Source organism: Pecten maximus, chromosome 16 (genome assembly GCF_902652985.1).
Source record: "Pecten maximus chromosome 16, xPecMax1.1, whole genome shotgun sequence".
Taxonomy (NCBI): Eukaryota; Metazoa; Mollusca; class Bivalvia; order Pectinida; family Pectinidae; genus Pecten; species Pecten maximus.
The window spans coordinates 37,217,708-37,238,766 of record NC_047030.1 but is presented as its reverse complement, the minus strand read 5'-3'; the positions used below and the strand labels follow the sequence as shown (position 1 = coordinate 37,238,766).

At 41.0% G+C, this 21,059-nt stretch overlaps 2 protein-coding genes across 8 annotated transcripts in view; one reads left to right on the top strand and one right to left on the bottom strand.

Annotated features, from left to right (window-relative positions):
• The window catches only part of LOC117345137, a 165,112-nt gene that overhangs the window by 29,073 nt on the left and 114,980 nt on the right, over positions 1 to 21,059 (top strand). The gene's annotated exons all lie outside the window — the stretch shown is intronic.
• LOC117345138 (ADP-ribosylation factor 1-like) overlaps positions 1 to 21,059 on the bottom strand; it is a 47,159-nt gene that overhangs the window by 9,574 nt on the left and 16,526 nt on the right. For all 7 annotated transcript variants that reach the window (XM_033908128.1, XM_033908130.1, XM_033908129.1 and 4 more), the window contains exons 2-4: positions 3,894 to 3,971; positions 1,899 to 1,972; positions 366 to 603 (exon numbers count right to left, since the gene is read on the bottom strand). In XM_033908128.1, the coding sequence (XP_033764019.1) occupies positions 366 to 603; positions 1,899 to 1,972; positions 3,894 to 3,971 (390 nt within the window). The remainder of the gene's footprint in view (positions 1 to 365; positions 604 to 1,898; positions 1,973 to 3,893; positions 3,972 to 21,059) is intronic.

Below are 21,059 nucleotides of genomic sequence, written 5' to 3'. Positions count from 1 at the left end.
CAAAACACTATAATTATCACTTTACACAACAATATAATTATCACTTCACAAAACAATATAATTATCACTTCACAAAACAATATAATTATCACTTCACAAAACAATATAATTATCACTTTACACAACATTTTGGCTGACCTATCATTGAGTTAATGGTTTCCGTTATTTTTCACGGGGAAATTCAAATAATAAAATATAAAAAACGACACATTGGAAATGGAAATAGATTCAGGAAATTATGGTCCATTCAATAATGTCCATTAATTTTTTTTTATGTTTTGTTTGGGAAAGCCATTAAAAAATCTGTCTTAGGATTTTGTGATGACAATTAAATATCAATTTTATGAACATTAGTGCGGACTTACTCCATGTGTGTTTGAGCTGTCGTAGTCCCAGTCGATCATGTATCTCCTCCGACGACATGTGGGGCTCCATGTCACATTTATTGGCCAGGAAGAGAAAACATGCGCCGGAGAGTTCCTCCGCCTGCAGTGCTGGTTTGATGACATCATGGTTCAATTCATCCAGTCTTTCTTTGTCATGGCTATCAATCACTATGACAACGGCCTCGGTCCCCTTGTAGTAATGGCGGAACAGTGGCCTCTGTAAGGAGGTACACACAGATATTTAAACAAAGTTACCACTGTCCAAAACAAAGTGACTATTGCCCGAAACAAATTGGCCATTGTCCAAAACAAACTGACCATTGTCCAACACAAACTGACCATTGTCCAAAACAAACTGACCATTATCCAAAACAAACTGACCATTGTCCAAAACAAACTGACCATTGTCCAAAACAAACTGACCATTATCCAAAACATAGTGACCATTGTCCAGTGATTTTTCAGTTTGTTTATTTTATTACAAAAGCAGTTATATGCTGTAAACAGTTAAATGGGAAATATAAAATGTTTTTGTTATTCACCATCTTGGATTTGAAATCATTCAAAACAATAAAAAGAATTTCTAAATATAATATTGATATGTCTCTCTTTAGAAACAATGACTTTGAGCTTTCGCCCAATGAGACTTTAAGTTGTAGATATACACATAATAATGGACTAGGTGTGAGGGATTTTTATGTTTTATTAAATCCATGTTTTTGTTAAAAAAATTTATATGCAACAAAAATACACAAAATGGAGTAAATTATTTCTAGATAAAAAAAAAACAGGAATCCAACAAATGAACTTGGTGAAGACTCCCATCAAGAAGGCATATAGTATAATTTATACAGACTTGAAGGACTGATTCTGTGACAAGCCTGTAGAGTAAAACATTCTGCCTGATAAACAAGGCATCGCAAACGATACAAATCCCCTCACGTGCTAACACATGAACTCTGACGCAAAATGGGGGTTGGGGTTATTGCAGGACATTGAAATAACATCAGTTGTCATTTGCACTGAACTGCAATAGACATGGATGGGCTTATTATCAGGCATGGGCTCATTGCCAGATAAATATGGTTATATATTGTTATGCATTCAACGGTATCTGGTTACGCATGCTGGACCAATATATGAAGTTTGGTCAGGATCCATTCAAAAATGAAGTCGCAATAACGCTGACAAAGATTTTCTATAAATAGTAATGGTGACCTTAACCTTGACCTTGGCACCCAGAAACACAAACTCGTTCGAGGTATTCCCATGCTGGACCCATATATGAAGTTTGGTCAGAATCCGTTCAAAAATGAAGTCGCAAGAGCGCTGACAAAAAGTGAACATACGTACGTACGTACGTACTTACGTACGAACGGAACGCTATATCCCCTCCCCGACTTTCGTCGCGAGGGGATAATAAAATGATGGAATAACCTCCGCTCTTCATGGGACTGCCAGAAATAAGGGGGGACGGATGACTGTCATAAGACATAAAGGGGGGTAACTAACCATCTTATCACGACTGCCGATGTCCCAGGCAGTGAAATTGATATCTTTGTACTGAATACTCTCCACATTGAACCCTGCAAAGAAAAAACAAATTAAATCTCTAATTTATTCTTAACCGCTTATTATTGAATAAAATTGATGTGAACATTTCACATACAGTTCTGGATTCTTAATGATATATGCTACCTTACACAATACTGCCCTGATACCTGTGAGAGTTGTCCCTCTTGCCTTCATTAGGGTTGGAGTTGTGTTTGGGTTAGGGTTGGAGTTGTGTTTGGGTTAGGGTTGGAGTTGTGTTTGGGTTAGGATTGGAGCTTGTGTTTGGGTTAGGGTTGGAGTTGTGTTTGGGTTAGGGTTGGAGCTTGTGTTTGGGTACGGGTTGGAGCTTGTGTTTGGGTACGGGTTGGAGCTTGTGTTTGGGTTAGGGTTGGGGCTTGTGTTTGGGTAAGGGTTGGAGCTTGTGTTTGGGTTAGGGTTGGAGCTTGTGTTTGGGTTAGGGTTGGGGCTTGTGTTTGGGTTAGGGTTGGGGCTTGTGTTTGGGTAAGGGTTGGAGCTTGTGTTTGGGTACGGGTTGTAGTATGAGCTTGTGTTTGGGTACGGGTTGGAGCTTGTGTTTTGGTTAGGGTTGGAGCTTGTGTTTGGGAAAGGGTTGGAGCTTGTGTTTGGGTACGGCTTGGAGCTTGTGTTTTGGTTAGGGTTGGAGCTTGTGTTTGGGAAAGGGTTGGAGCTTGTGTTTGGGTACGGCTTGGAGCTTGTGTTTTGGTTAGGGTTGGAGCTTGTGTTTGGGTACGGGTTGGAGCTTGTGTTTTGGTTAGGGTTGGAGCTTGTGTTTGGGAAAGAGTTGGAGCTTGTGTTTGGGTACGGGTTGGAGCCTGTGTTTTGGTAAGGGTTTGAGCTTGTGTTTGGGTATGGGTTGTAGTATGAGCTTGTGTTTGGGTACGGCTTGGAGCTTGTGTTTTGGTTAGGGATGGAGCTTGTGTTTGGGTACGGCTTGGAGCTTGTGTTTTGGTTAGGGTTGGAGCTTGTGTTTGGGAAAGTGTTGGAGCTTGTGTTTGGGTTAGGGGTTAGGGTTAGGGTTGGAGCTTGTGTTTGGGTACGGCTTGGAGCTTGTGTTTTGGTTAGGGTTGGAGCTTGTGTTTGGGAAAGTGTTGGAGCTTGTGTTTGGGTACGGGTTGGAGCCTGTGTTTTGGTAAGGGTTTGAGCTTGTGTTTGGGTACGGGTTGTAGTATGAGCTTGTGTTTGGGTACGGCTTGGAGCTTGTGTTTTGGTTAGGATTGGAGCTTGTGTTTGGGTACGGGTTGGAGCTTGTGGTTGGGTACGGGTTGGAGCTTGTGTTTGGGTACGGGTTGGAGCTTGTGTTTGGGTACGGGTTGGAGCTTGTGTTTGGGTAAGGGTTGGAGCTTGTGTTTGGGTAAGGGTTGGAGCTTGTAGTTGGGTTAGGGTTTGAGCTTGTGTTTGGGTACGGGTTGGAGCTTGTGTTTGGGTAAGGGTTGGAGCTTGTGTTTGGGTAAGGGTTGGAGCTTGTAGTTGGGTTAGGGTTTGAGCTTGTGTTTGGGTACGGGTTGGAGCTTGTGTTTGGGTACGGGTTGGGGCTTGTGTTTGGGTACGGGTTGGGGCTTGTGTTTGAATTAGGGTTGGAGCTTGTGTTTGGGTACAGGTTGGGGCTTGTGGTTGGGTTAGGGTTGGGGCTTGTGGTTGGGTTAGGATTGGAGCTTGTGTTTGGGTTAGGGTTGGGGCTTGTGGTTGGGTTAGGGTTGGGGCTTGTGTCAGGGTTAGGGTTGGAGCTTGTGTTTGGGTTAGGGTTGGGGCTTGTGTTTGGGTTAGGGTTGGAGCTTGTGTTTGGATACGGGTTGGGGCTTGTGTTTGGGTTAGGGTTGGAGCTTGTGTTTGGGTAAGGGTTGGAGCTTGTAGTTGGGTTAGGGTTGGAGCATGAGCTTGTGTTAGGTTGATATTGACTTATAATACCTTCCTAGTGATATTGAGTAATATTACCTATAGTAGGAATGACCAAGTTAAACTCTCCCAGTTTTAGCCGGTACAATAGTGTTGTTTTCCCCACAGCATCCAGACCTGGAAATATATAAGGTATTACAAATCAATATAGACAAAAATGTATTACATTGATTAAGTTAATTAGTTTAAGGTGTCAATAAATCAGATGTCAGTAATGTCAGGTGTCACTAAAGTCAGGTGTCAATAAAGTCAGGTGTCAATAAAGTCAGTTGTCAATAAAGTCAGGTGTCAATAAAGTCAGGTGTCAATAAAGTCAGTTGTCAATAAAGTCAGTTGTCAATAAAGTCAGGTGTCAATAAAGTCAGGTGTCAATAAAGTCAGGTGTCAAGTAGAACTGTAGCCAGGATGGCTGACTAATACCCCCGCAATCAGCATGAGTCAATGGTGAATTGGAACTGTTAATTAGAGGCTAACTAAGATAACCCAGTAATATAGTGACCAGTTGCCATAACAACCATACTTTTGAGAAAAAGAAAGTGGCATGCACATCTACCCATGGTCCTCTATATTTGTGTGAAGTTTCATTGAAATCGGCCCTTTGGTTTAGGAGGAGTTGTCCGGAAAAGCATAAAGTTATGGCTCTTATCGGAAAACCTGTTTATAGTGACCAGTTGCCATAGCAACCATAATTTTGAAAAAAAAGAAAGTGGCATGTACATCAATGTATGGTCCTCTATATTTGTGTGAAGTTTCATTGAAGTCGCCCCTTCGGTTTAGGAGGAGTTTCCGGACAAACTTAAAGTAATGGTTCTTATCAGAAAACCTGTTTATAGTGACCAGTTGCCATAGCAACTATAATTTTGAAAAAAAGAAAGTGGCATGCACATCTACACATGGTCCTCTATATTTGTGTGAAGTTTCATTGAAATCGGCCCTTCGGTTTAGAAGGAGTTGTCCGGACAAACTTACAGTTATGGTTCTTATCAGAAAACCTGTTTATAGTGACCAGTTGCCATAGCAACCATAATTTTGAAAAAAAGAAAGTGGCATGCACATCTACACATAGTCCTCTATATTTGTGTGAAGTTTCATTGAAATCGGCCATTTAGTTTAGGAGGAGTTGTCCGGACAAACATAAAGTTATGGTTCTTATCGGAAAACTGTTTATAGTGACCAGTTGCCATAGCAACCATAATTTTGAGAAAAATAAAATGGCATGCACATCTACACATGATCATTAATGTTTGTGTGAAGTTTCATCGGAATTGGCCCATCGGTTTAGGAGGAGTTGTCCGGACAAAATGCGTCTACAGACAGACGGACGGACAGACGGACGGACGGAGGGACAGACGGACGGACAGACGGACGGACAGACAACCTGATTCCAATATAATAAAGTCAGGTGTCAACAAAGTCAGGTGTCAGTAAAGTAAGATTTCACTAAAGCCAGGTGTCAGTTAAGTCAGGTGTCAGTAAAGTCAGGTGTCAGTAAAGTCAGGTGTCAGTTAAGTCAGGTGTCAGTTAAGTCAGATGTCAATAAAGTCAGGTGTCACTAAAGTCAGGTGTCAATAAAGTCAGGTGTCGGTAAAGTCAGGTGTCAGTAAAGTCAGGTGTCAGTTAAGTCAGGTGTCAGTAAAGTCAGGTGCCAGTTAAGTCAGATGTCAATAAAGCCAGGTGTCAGTAAAGTCAGATAACGGTAAAATCAGGTGTCAGTTAAGTCAGGTGCAAGTAAAGTCAGGTGTCAGTTAAGTCAGATGTCAGTAAAGTCAGGTGTCAGTAAAGTCAGATGTCAGTAAAATCAGGTGTCAGTAAAGTCAGATAACGGTAAAATCAGGTGTCAGTAAAGTCAGGTGTGACTCAAGATGTGTCGGTAAAGCCAGGTGTCAGTAAAGTCAGGTGTCTGTGAAGTCAGGTGTCAGTAAAGTCAGGTGTCAGTAAAGTCAGGTGTCTGTGAAGTCAGGTGTCAGTAAAGTCAGGTGTCAGTTAAGTCAGGTGTCAGTAAAGTCAGGTGTCAGTAAAGTCAGGTGTCAGTAAAGTCAGGTGTCAGTTAAGTCAGGTGTCAATAAAGTCAGGTGTCAGTAAAGTCAGATAACGGTAAAATCAGGTGTCAGTAAAGTCAGGTGTGATTCAAGATGTGTCGGTAAAGCCAGGTGTCAGTAAAGTCAGGTGTCTGTGAAGTCAGGTGTCAGTAAAGTCAGGTGTCAGTTAAGTCAGGTGTCAGTAAAGTCAGGTGTGACTCAAGATGTGTCGGTAAAGCCAGGTGTCAGTAAAGCCAGGTGTCAGTAAAGTCAGGTGTCTGTGAAGTCAGATGGCAGTTAAATCAGGTAATGGTGAAGTCAGGTAGCTATTATGTCAATTTAATACTGGTGTCACTTAAGCCAGGTGTCGGTTAAGTCAGGTGTCAGAAAAGTCGAGTCTCATTAAAATCTGGTTTTAGTAAAGTCGGGTGTTACTAAAGTCAACATACATGTATAGATCAACTCCTTATATATCATGTACCGCTATTCATACATACAATAAAGCTGAAATACGTAAAAAGTTTGAAAAAAAAGGAAAAAGAAAGAAAATCAACCAATCTTTTGATCATCATTAAACTGAAGATACAAAATATCAACATCCTTATCATCAAAATAAATGATTCACAGGCAAGCTCTAAAAAAATCTGTTTAGGAAATTTGTGGACAGATAGATGGTCCATGTACAAGTGCTAGCTCTATATAAATGCCTGTGGCCATTTCCAGACAAGTACCTAGCAACTCCTGAAAAACTATTCCTACAAAGATCCCTGTTTTTTCTCTCCTTTGCACATTTGTATTAAACCTATCCAGCATAATCCTCACAGTGATCGACACAGCTACCAGGAAGATTCCAGACCATGTTCCTGGACAATTTAAGATTGTAGCTATAGCAGTAAACATGTTTCTCTCCTCCCCCAGTAACCAAATCCAGTTAATTGAAATACCAGTAAAAGCTCTCAGGCTAAATAATCAACATTCTCAGATAAAATTACAGAAACAATCACCATTACTGAATACAGTATGATTAAAGATATTTTAACAATTGTCTTTTTTTTTTAGCTTTTGCATGTTAATTTACATCTGGCTAAATAATATAAAAAACAGGGTGGCCTTCTTTTAATAGTGAATTGAAGTGGTATGTTTAGTCAAGATTTGTATACATTTGTGAAACTGGAGAGTTTACCTTACACTCCAGCTGGCTGGTATTTCTTTAACCCTTTCATCCCTAAGAAACTTAAATAGACTCTGACATTCATCCATCAATTGAAGTCCAATATGGTGAGTAGGGGTGAAAGGGTTAAAGCCTAGTGATAGGATGTCCTTAGAGATCACTGTTAGATGACCACTCAGTGTAAACTATAGGAGACTGTGGTGTTACTGACCACTCAGTGTAAACTATAGGACACTGGTACTACTGACCACTCAGTGTAAACTATAGGAGACTGGTACTACTGACCACTCAGTGTAAACTATAGGAGACTGTGGTACTACTGACCACTCAGTGTAAACTATAGGAGACTGTGGTACTACTGACCACTCAGTGTAAACTATAGGAGACTGGTACTACTGACCACTCAGTGTAAACTATAGGAGACTGTGGTGTTACTGACCACTCAGTGTAAACTATAGGAGACTGTGGTGTTACTGACCACTCAGTGTAAACTATAGGAGACTGTGGTACTACTGACCACTCAGTGTAAACTATAGGAGACTGTGGTGTTACTGACCACTCAGTGTAAACTATAGGAGACTGTGGTGTACTACTGACCACTCAGTGTAAACTATAGGAGACTGTGGTGTTACTGACCACTCAGTGTAAACTATAGGAGACTGGTACTACTGACCACTCAGTGTAAACTATAGGAGACTGTGGTACTACTGACCACTCAGTGTAAACTATAGGAGACTGGTACTACTGACCACTCAGTGTAAACTATAGGAGACTGTGGTACCACTGACCACTCAGTGTAAACTATAGGAGACTGTGGTGTTACTGACCACTCAGTGTAAACTATAGGAGACTGTAATACTACTGACCACTCAGTGTAAACTATAGGAGACTGGTACTACTGACCACTCAGTGTAAACTATAGGAGACTGTGGTACTACTGACCACTCAGTGTAAACTATAGGAGACTGGTACTACTGACCACTCAGTGTAAACTATAGGACACTGTGGTACTACTGACCACTCAGTGTAAACTATAGGAGACTGTGGTGTTACTGACCACTCAGTGTAAACTATAGGAGACTGTGGTACTACTGACCACTCAGTGTAAACTATAGGAGACTGTGGTACTACTGACCACTCAGTGTAAACTATAGGAGACTGTGGTACTACTGACCACTCAGTGTAAACTATAGGAGACTGTGGTACTACTGACCACTCAGTGTAAACTATAGGAGACTGTGGTACTACTGACCACTCAGTGTAAACTATAGGAGACTGTGGTACTACTGACCACTCAGTGTAAACTATAGGAGACTGTGGTGTTACTGACCACTCAGTGTAAACTATAGGAGACTGTGGTGTTACTGACCACTCAGTGTAAACTATAGGAGACTGTGGTACTACTGACCACTCAGTGTAAACTATAGGAGACTGTGGTACTACTGACCACTCAGTGTAAACTATAGGAGACTGTGGTGTTACTGACCACTCAGTGTAAACTATAGGAGACTGTGGTACTACTGACCACTCAGTGTAAACTATAGGAGACTGTGGTGTTACTGACCACTCAGTGTAAACTATAGGAGACTGGTACTACTGACCACTCAGTGTAAACTATAGGAGACTGTAATACTACTGACCACTCAGTGTAAAGTATAGGAGACTGGTACTACTGACCACTCAGTGTAAACTATAGGAGACTTGGTGTTACTGACCACTCAGTGTAAACTATAGGAGACTGTGGTGTTACTGACCACTCAGTGTAAACTATAGGAGACTGTGGTACTACTGACCACTCAGTGTAAACTATAGGAGACTGTGGTACTACTGACCACTCAGTGTAAACTATAGGAGACTGGTACTACTGACCACTCAGTGTAAACTATAGGAGACTGTGGTGTTACTGACCACTCAGTGTAAACTATAGGAGACTGTGGTACTACTGACCACTCAGTGTAAACTATAGGAGACTGTGGTACTACTGACCACTCAGTGTAAACTATAGGAGACTGTGGTACCACTGACCACTCAGTGTAAACTATAGGAGACTGTGGTACTACTGACCACTCAGTGTAAACTATAGGAGACTGTGGTGTTACTGACCACTCAGTGTAAACTATAGGAGACTGTGGTACTACTGACCACTCAGTGTAAACTATAGGAGACTGTGGTACTACTGACCACTCAGTGTAAACTATAGGAGACTGTGGTACTACTGACCACTCAGTGTAAACTATAGGAGACTGTGGTGTTACTGACCACTCAGTGTAAACTATAGGAGACTGTGGTGTTACTGACCACTCAGTGTAAACTATAGGAGACTGTGGTGTTACTGACCACTCAGTGTAAACTATAGGAGACTGTAGTACTACTGACCACTCAGTGTAAACTATAGGAGACTGTGGTGTTACTGACCACTCAGTGTAAACTATAGGAGACTGGTACTACTGACCACTCAGTGTAAACTATAGGAGACTGTGGTGTTACTGACCACTCAGTGTAAACTATAGGAGACTGTGGTACTACTGACCACTCAGTGTAAACTATAGGAGACTGTGGTACTACTGACCACTCAGTGTAAACTATAGGAGACTGTGGTACTACTGACCACTCAGTGTAAACTATAGGAGACTGTGGTGTTACTGACCACTCAGTGTAAACTATAGGAGACTGTGGTACCACTGACCACTCAGTGTAAACTATAGGAGACTGTGGTACTACTGACCACTCAGTGTAAACTATAGGAGACTGTGGTACTACTGACCACTCAGTGTAAACTATAGGAGACTGTGGTGTACTGACCACTCAGTGTAAACTATAGGACACTGTGGTGTTACTGACCACTCAGTGTAAACTATAGGAGACTGTGGTACTACTGACCACTCAGTGTAAACTATAGGAGACTGTGGTGTTACTGACCACTCAGTGTAAACCTATAGGAGACTGTGGTGTTACTGACCACTCAGTGTAAACTATAGGAGACTGTGGTACTACTGACCACTCAGTGTAAACTATAGGAGACTGTGGTACTACTGACCACTCAGTGTAAACTATAGGAGACTGTGGTGTTACTGACCACTCAGTGTAAACTATAGGAGACTGTGGTACTACTGACCACTCAGTGTAACTATAGGAGACTGTGGTGTTACTGACCACTCAGTGTAAACTATAGGAGACTGTGGTGTTACTGACCACTCAGTGTAAACTATAGGAGACTGTGGTGTTACTGACCACTCAGTGTAAACTATAGGAGACTGTGGTACTACTGACCACTCAGTGTAAACTATAGGAGACTGGTACTACTGACCACTCAGTGTAAACTATAGGAGACTGTGGTGTTACTGACCACTCAGTGTAAACTATAGGAGACTGTGGTGTTACTGACCACTCAGTGTAAACTATAGGAGACTGGTACTACTGACCACTCAGTGTAAACTATAGGAGACTGGTACTACTGACCACTCAGTGTAAACTATAGGAGACTGGTACTACTGACCACTCAGTGTAAACTATAGGAGACTGTGGTACTACTGACCACTCAGTGTAAACTATAGGAGACTGTGGTACTACTGACCACTCAGTGTAAACTATAGGACACTGTGGTACTACTGACCACTCAGTGTAAACTATAGGACACTGGTACTACTGACCACTCAGTGTCAACTATAGGACACTGTGGTGTTACTGACCACTCAGTGTAAACTATAGGAGACTGTGGTGTTACTGACCACTCAGTGTAAACTATAGGAGACTGTGGTACTACTGACCACTCAGTGTAAACTATAGGAGACTGTGGTGTTACTGACCACTCAGTGTAAACTATAGGAGACTGTGGTACTACTGACCACTCAGTGTAAACTATAGGAGACTGTGGTTACTACTGACCACTCAGTGTAAACTATAGGAGACTGTGGTGTTACTGACCACTCAGTGTAAACTATAGGAGACTGTGGTACTACTGACCACTCAGTGTAAACTATAGGAGACTGTGGTACTACTGACCACTCAGTGTAAACTATAGGAGACTGTGGTGTTACTGACCACTCAGTGTAAACTATAGGAGACTGTAATACTACTGACCACTCAGTGTAAACTATAGGAGACTGTGGTGTTACTGACCACTCAGTGTAAACTATAGGAGACTGTAATACTACTGACCACTCAGTGTAAACTATAGGAGACTGTGGTGTTACTGACCACTCAGTGTAAACTATAGGAGACTGTGGTGTTACTGACCACTCAGTGTAAACCATAGGAGACTGTGGTACTACTGACCACTCAGTGTAAACTATAGGAGACTGTGGTGTAACGGTACTATAGGGGTACTGACCACTCAGTGTAAACTATAGAGACTGTGGTACTACTGACCACTCAGTGTAAACTATAGGAGACTGTGGTACTACTGACCACTCAGTGTAAACTATAGGAGACTGTGGTACTACTGACCACTCAGTGTAAACTATAGGAGACTGTGGTGTTACTGACCACTCAGTGTAAACTATAGGAGACTGTGGTGTTACTGACCACTCAGTGTAAACTATAGGAGACTGTGGTACTACTGACCACTCAGTGTAAACCATAGGAGACTGTGGTGTTACTGACCACTCAGTGTAAACTATAGGAGACTGTGGTAGCTTACTGACCACTCAGTGTAAACTATAGGAGACTGTGGGTACTACTGACCACTCAGTGTAAACTATAGGAGACTGTGGTGTTACTGACCACTCAGTGTAAACTATAGGAGACTGTGGTGTTACTGACCACTCAGTGTAAACTATAGGAGACTGGTACTACTGACCACTCAGTGTAAACTATAGGAGACTGTGGTGTTACTGACCACTCAGTGTAAACTATAGGAGACTGTGGTGTTACTGACCACTCAGTGTAAACCATAGGAGACTGTGGTGTTACTGACCACTCAGTGTAAACTATAGGAGACTGTGGTGTTACTGACCACTCAGTGTAAACTATAGGAGACTGGTACTACTGACCACTCAGTGTAAACTATAGGAGACTGTAATACTACTGACCACTCAGTGTAAACTATAGGAGACTGTGGTGTTACTGACCACTCAGTGTAAACTATAGGAGACTGTGGTGTTACTGACCACTCAGTGTAAACTATAGGAGACTGTGGTACCACTGACCACTCAGTGTAAACCATAGGAGACTGTGGTGTTACTGACCACTCAGTGTAAACTATAGGAGACTGTGGTACTACTGACCACTCAGTGTAAACTATAGGACACTGTGGGTACTACTGACCACTCAGTGTAAACTATAGGAGACTGTGGTGTTACTGACCACTCAGTGTAAACTATAGGAGACTGGTACTACTGACCACTCAGTGTAAACTATAGGAGACTGTGGTGTTACTGACCACTCAGTGTAAACTATAGGAGACTGGTACTACTGACCACTCAGTGTAAACTATAGGAGACTGTGGTGTTACTGACCACTCAGTGTAAACTATAGGAGACTGTGGTACTACTGACCACTCAGTGTAAACTATAGGACACTGTGGTGTTACTGACCACTCAGTGTAAACTATAGGAGACTGTGGTACTACTGACCACTCAGTGTAAACTATAGGAGACTGTGGTGTTACTGACCACTCAGTGTAAACTATAGGAGACTGTGGTACTACTGACCACTCAGTGTAAACTATAGGAGACTGTGGTGTTACTGACCACTCAGTGTAAACAATAGGACACTGTGGTACTACTGACCACTCAGTGTAAACTATAGGAGACTGTGGTGTTACTGACCACTCAGTGTAACTATAGGACACTGTGGTGTTACTGACCACTCAGTGTAAACTATAGGAGACTGTGGTACTACTGACCAGTCAGTGTAAACTATAGGAGGACTGTGGTACGGTACTACTGACCACTCAGTGTAACTATAGGAGACTGTGGTACTACTGACCACTCAGTGTAAACTATAGAGACTGTGGTACTACTGACCACTCAGTGTAAACTATAGGAGACTGTGGTGTTACTGACCACTCAGTGTAACTATAGGAGACTGTGGTACTACTGACCACTCAGTGTAAACTATAGGAGACTGTGGTGTTACTGACCACTCAGTGTAAACTATAGGAGACTGTGGTACTACTGACCACTCAGTGTAAACTATAGGAGACTGTGGTACTACTGACCACTCAGTGTAAACTATAGGAGACTGTGGTGTTACTGACCACTCAGTGTAAACTATAGGAGACTGTGGTACTACTGACCACTCAGTGTAAACTATAGGAGACTGTGGTACTACTGACCACTCAGTGTAAACTATAGGACACTGTGGTGTTACTGACCACTCAGTGTAAACTATAGGAGACTGTGGTGTTACTGACCACTCAGTGTAAACTATAGGAGACTGGTACTACTGACCACTCAGTGTAAACTATAGGAGACTGTGGTGTTACTGACCACTCAGTGTAAACTATAGGAGACTGGTACTACTGACCACTCAGTGTAAACTATAGGAGACTGTGGTGTTACTGACCACTCAGTGTAAACTATAGGAGACTGTGGTACTACTGACCACTCAGTGTAAACTATAGGAGACTGTGGTGTTACTGACCACTCAGTGTAAACTATAGGAGACTGTGGTACTACTGACCACTCAGTGTAAACTATAGGAGACTGTGGTACTACTGACCACTCAGTGTAAACTATAGGAGACTGTGGTGTTACTGACCACTCAGTGTAAACTATAGGAGACTGTGGTACTACTGACCACTCAGTGTAAACTATAGGAGACTGTGGTGTTACTGACCACTCAGTGTAAACTATAGGAGACTGTGGTACTACTGACCACTCAGTGTAAACTATAGGAGACTGTGGTGTTACTGACCACTCAGTGTAACTATAGGACACTGTGGTGTTACTGACCACTCAGTGTAAACTATAGGAGACTGTGGTACTACTGACCAGTCAGTGTAAACTATAGGAGACTGTGGTACTACTGACCACTCAGTGTAAACTATAGGAGACTGTGGTGTTACTGACCACTCAGTGTAAACTATAGGAGACTGTGGTGTTACTGACCACTCAGTGTAAACCATAGGAGACTGTGGTGTTACTGACCACTCAGTGTAAACTATAGGAGACTGTGGTGTTACTGACCACTCAGTGTAAACTATAGGAGACTGTGGTGTTACTGACCACTCAGTGTAAACTATAGGAGACTGTGGTACTACTGACCACTCAGTGTAAACTATAGGAGACTGGTACTACTGACCACTCAGTGTAAACTATAGGAGACTGTGGTGTTACTGACCACTCAGTGTAAACTATAGGAGACTGGTACTACTGACCACTCAGTGTAAACTATAGGACACTGTGGTACTACTGACCACTCGGTGTAAATTATAGGAGACTGTGGTGTTACTGACCACTCAGTGTAAACTATAGGAGACTGTGGTACTACTGACCACTCAGTGTAAACTATAGGAGACTGTGGTGTTACTGACCACTCAGTGTAAACTATAGGAGACTATGGTACTACTGACCACTCAGTGTAAACTAAATGAGACTGTAGTGTTACTGACCACTCAATGTAAACTATAGGAGACTGTGGTACTACTGACCACTCAGTGTAAACTATAGGAGACTGTGGTACTACTGACCACTCAGTGTAAACTATAGGAGACTGTAGTGTTACTGACCACTCAGTGTAAACTATAGGAGACTGTAGTGTTACTGACCACTCAGTGTAAACTATAGGAGACTGTGGTACTACTGACCACTCAGTGTAAACTATAGGAGACTGTGGTGTTACTGACCACTCAGTGTAAACTATAGGAGATTGTGGTACTACTGACCACTCAGTGTAAACTATAGGACACTGTGGTGTTACTGACCACTCAGTGTAAACTATAGGAGACTGTGGTGTACTACTGACCACTCAGTGTAAACTATAGGAGACTGTGGTACTACTGACCACTCAGTGTAAACTATAGGAGACTGTGGTACTACTGACCACTCAGTGTAAACTATAGGAGACTGTGGTGTTACTGACCACTCAGTGTAAACTATAGGAGACTGGTGTTACTGACCACTCAGTGTAAACTATAGGAGACTGTGGTACTACTGACCACTCAGTGTAAACTATAGGAGACTGTGGTACTACTGACCACTCAGTGTAAACTATAGGAGATTTAGGTGCTACAGAGCTGACACCTCGGAATCCTGACCACCACCTTGGAATCCTCAGAAAATGCCAACACAGGCTTTCCTCTCATATCTAACTGTTATGTAGGTGTCACCAAAGCTTTGGTCTATTCAGCGATTAGAAACCTCCAGTAAAGACCTGAGGTCTGTAGCTGACACTCCCTAGCTATGACTGTTGGTTTTCCTTGAAAGTTTAAAAACACACTGGCCTGTACTGATGTGGCTGTGTCCCTGGGTCAGACACTTTTTCTTAAATTACTCTGAATGGCATGCAAAGGGCCTCTTGTATGTATAATGCTCAGTGAAGTAGCCACCAGCTACTACAATGAGGCCTGCCTCAAAATAATACTGGCTGTTCAAAGGGTGATAAACCCAACAAAAAAACAAACATACCAGGTTATATAAAGGATTATTATACATTTTACCTCATCATAGATAGAATGCCAGAGTAAGGCCTTTCTCCTGAAAATCGAACCCAGAACCACAGGCCTACTGACTAAGGAATTCCTTGGCAGAGTCAGTAGCTAAAGTGAGATGGTTCACCACCATGACACATAAAGCATTTATTTATAAGAAAACTGTTGATACAGAATTCACCAAGGATAACTTAATATATACAGTATACAGTAATTACTGTCAGTCAAAACACCCACACTGTACAGAAAAGACAGGCAGCATTATGATGAATCGCTTTCCCAAACATTAGCATATGTCTTCTTATAAACATGGGTGTTGATTTCAGGCGTAGATTTCGACTGCAGACAGCAGAGAGGAGGTTTGAGACAAAGAGGCTGAGAATCACTGCCAATCTGCTGTGAATCACACTTCACAGATTATCTTAACAACATACAGGATAAAGTATAAAAATCTACATAGCTTTCTTTATCATATTACATCAACAAATGATGACTCATCTTATACACCCCTATCTGACAGTTATGGACTTATCTATCTTTACAATTGGACAGATTTATGTTGCTAAAGAGGAAAGAGAGTTATTAATTTGTGGAGTAGAATAACAGTGGACTTTTGTCGAAATCCCTCAAAGCAGAATATAATTATTATCTTTGTCATATTTTGGGAAATTTTCAGTAGTTGTTTAATAAGTGATAATTATATTAGTGAACATCGTCCTTGAGTTTTAATTAAAATTCTCTACAGGGAAGAAATTCTAAACTATCCTTTAACTATTATGAAATTTAAAATCTGCATGTATACAAGAAGTTTTTAGTGTCGTATTCAGCAAAACAGGTTTCTCTAGCTGGCCCATAGCGTCGTGAAATCTAGGGATGGGATTACGCTATAGGGATAATTTTTCATTCTGGGTCATATGAACATATGTCAAGTCCCTATGGCTGGCCTCCTGAGACTAGTAACTGAAATGTTTATTTATATATTTTATATATAAATGGACAGATTATGTTGATCATCTTTAGCCCTCAATTTGAATTGAATATGTTTAAAGGTTTTTTTCCTGATTTCCAACATTTAGTACTAATTATATATATTTCAGTTCAGGCTAAAACCCTGTAATTACCTCCCTTGTCAGGCATCCTAAAACCCTGTAATTACCTCCCTTGTCATGCATCCTAAAACCCTCTAATTACCTCCCTTGTCAGGCATCCTAAAACCCTCTAATTACCTCCCAGTTCAGGCATCCTAAAACCCTGTAATTACCTCCCTTGTCAGGCATCCTAAAACCCTCTAATTACCTCCCTTGTCAGGCATCCTTAAACCCTGTAATTACCTCCCTTGTCAGGCATCCTAAAACCCTGTAATTACCTCCCAGTTCAGGCATCCTAAAACCATGTAATTACCTCCCTTGTCAGGCATCCTAAAACCCTCTAATTACCTCCCTTGTCAGGCATCCTAAAACCCTCTAATTACATCCCTTGTCAGGCATCCTAAAACCCTCTAATTACCTCCCTTGTCAGTGTGGGGGCACACACTAAACAATGAAAGTTTGTAGTGTTCCGTATGTTATGTACTGACCGGTCATCTACTGGTACTGACCACATCATCTCCTCGTACTGACCACATCAACACATACTGACCACATCATCTCCTCGTACTGACCACATCATCTCATACTGACCACATCATCTCATACTGACCACATCATCTCGTACTGACCACATCATCTCGTACTGACCACATCATCTCGTACTGACCACATCATCTCATACTGACCACATCTCCTCATACTGACTACATCATCTCCTCGTACTGACCACATCATCTCCTCGTACTGACCACATCATCTCCTCGTACTGACTACATCATCTCCTCGTACTGACCACATCATCTCCTCGTACTGACTACATCATCTCATACTGACCACATCATCTCGTACTGACCACATCATCTCATACTGACCACATCATCTCGTACTGACCACATCATCTCCTCGTACTGACCACATCATCTCCTCGTACTGACCACATCTCATACTGACCACATCATCTCATACTGACCACATCATCTCCTCATACTGACCACATCATATCCTCGTACTGACCACATCATCTCCTCGTACTGACCACATCATCTCGTTTTGACCACATCTCCTCCTATACTGACCACATCATCTCATACTGACCACATCATCTCATACTGACCACATCATCTCGTACTGACCACATAATCTCATACTGACCACATCATCTCATACTGACCACATCATCTCATACTGACTACATCATCTCCTCGTACTGACCACATCATCTCCTCGTACTGACCACATCATCTCGTTTTGACCACATCATCTCCTCATACTGACCACATCATCTCCTCATACTGACCACATCATCTCCTCATACTGACCACATCATCTCCTCATACTGACCACATCATCTCCTCATACTGACCACATCATCTCCTCGTACTGACCACATCATCTCATACTGACCACATCATCTCCTCATACTGACCACATCATCTCCTCATACTGACCACATCATCTCATACTGACCACATCATCTCATACTGACCACATCATCTTGTTTTGACCACATAATCTCGTACTGACCAAATCATCTCGTTTTGACCACATCTCCTCCTATACTGACCACATCATCTCATACTGACCACATCATCTCCTCGTACTGACCACATCATCTCCTCATACTGACCACATCATCTCCTCGTACTGACCACATCATCTCCTCATACTGACCACATCATCTCATACTGACCAAATCATCTCGTTTTGACCACATAATCTCCTCCTACTGACCATATCATCTTGTAGCCTATATATATATCAACCTTTCAAGGGAAGTTGAAAAACAGTCTCTTAATGGAGAGTGTCTCTTATAGAAAGTATCTTAGATCTTCATAGGAGATGATCATATACAAAAACAGTATAGAAAGTATCTTAGATCTTCATAGGAGATGATCATATACAAAAACATTATAGAAAGTATCTTAGATCTTCATAGGAGATGGTCATATACAAAAACATTATAGAAAGTATCTTAGATCTTCATTGGAGATGATCATATACAAAAACAATATAGAAAGTATCTTAGATCTTCATTGGAGATGATCATATACAAAAACAATATAGAAAGTATCTTAGATCTTCATTGGAGATGATCATATACAAAAACAATATAGAAAGTATCTTAGATCTTCATAGGAGATGATCATATACAAAAACATTATAGAAAGTATCTTAGATCTTCATTGGAGATGATCATATACAAAAACAATATAGAAAGTATCTTAGATCTTCATTGGAGATGATCATATACAAAAACAATATAGAAAGTATCTTAGATCTTCATTGGAGATGATCATATACAAAAACAATGTACATGTACATGCTTTTTCTTCACTTTATCAAGATATTATTATCATTTATAATATTTTTTTTAAATTTTATCATGATTTTTTTAAATTTTTGTTTTAATTCTTTTAGCATAGCAAAATATACTTATTAAACATCAGAAATGTTTTTATTGGTTAATTTGATTACTTTCTAATGTCTGTATATCATATACTTATACCTTTTAATTACCCAATACCTGGTCCAGATATCCGTACAAATGATTAGTTATCTTACAGCATTTCCTACTATATAATCGGTTCTTTTTCAACAGCAAATATCTGTCCCACCTCACAAAAAACTACCTGGGTGTTATCAAAGCAAAAATGGAAATAGAAAGCAATCTTTGAAGAAAGACTTCTTATCACTTATTAGAGACAGTGTCAAATGGCAGGCCTGTATACAATATAGATATACAATAGGTGTAAACAGTGTCAAATGGCAGGCCTGTATACAATATAGATATACAATAGCTGTAAACAGTGTCAAATGGCAGGCCTGTATACAATATAGATATACAATAGCTGTAAACAGTGTCAAATGGCAGGCCTGTATACAATATAGATATAATAGCTGTAAACAGTGTCAAATGGCAGGCCTGTATACAATATAGATATACAATAGCTGTAAACAGTGTCAAATGACAGGCCTGTATACAATATAGATATACAATAGCTGTAAACAGTGTCAAATGGCAGGCCTGTATACAATATAGATATATACAATAGCTGTAAACAGTGTCAAATGGCAGGCCTGTATACAATATAGATACAATAGCTGTAAACAGTGTCAAATGGCAGGCCTGTATACAATATAGATACAATAGCTGTAAACAGTGTCAAATGGCAGGCCTGTATACAATATAGATACAATAGCTGTAAACAGTGTCAAATGGCAGGCCTGTATACAATATAGATACAATAGCTGTAAACAGTGTCAAATGGCAGGCCTGTATACAATATAGATATAGCTGTAAACAGTGTCAAATGGCAGGCCTGTATACAATATAGATATAGCTGTAAACAGTGTCAAATGGCAGGCCTGTATACAATATAGATATATACAATAGCTGTAAACAGTGTCAAATGGCAGGCCTGTATACAATATAGATATAGCTGTAAACAGTGTCAAATGGCAGGCCTGTATACAATATAGATATATACAATAGCTGTAAACAGTGTCAAATGGCAGGCCTGTATACAATATAGATATATACAATAGCTGTAAACAGTGTCAAATGGCAGGCCTGTATACAATATAGATATAATAGCTGTAAACAGTGAGGCTGTGCATCTACAGCCCCAGAGAAAAAAACCCCAACATGGTTTATAAATTAAAAGATATTTTGGGCGAAACATGTGAAATTCATTGCATGTAACAGTGTATTTATACCATGTGTAATACCCATCTAGGTTCCCTCATAGTTACGCTGTGGTGATATATGTTTCATTAATATGGCATGGTTGCTAGGCAATATCGTTCAGAAAAAAAGCAAATTTTTTCTGCATCTGACTGCAGGAAAACAATGTACAATGATGGAAATATCTTGCTATGTTTTTTGTATCAAATAAAAAACATTCCAACGGAATATCAAATTATTTAGAAGGCAGTGGAAATAAATCTCGCAACTAAATCAACACAAATAGTGATTTACAGAAAGCAATTCGGTTCTCTCTGAAAGTAAGAATTTCAAACAACAGATCGCAGATTAGGATCTCAAAATCCATTTTATAGGTTGCATAGATATATAACATGCAGCCCCGTGGTCTAGTGGTAGGACGCAGGACTACGTGACCGAAGGGTCACAAGTTTGAGTCCCAACACCGTGGTCTAGTGGTAGGACGCAGGACTACGTGACCGAAGGGTCACTAGTTTGAGTCCCAACACCGTGGTCTAGAGGTAGGACGCAGGACTACGTGACCGGAGGGTCACAAGTTTGAGTCCCAACACCGTGGTCTAGAGGTAGGACGCAGGACTACGTGACCGAAGGGTCACAAGTTTGAGTCCCAA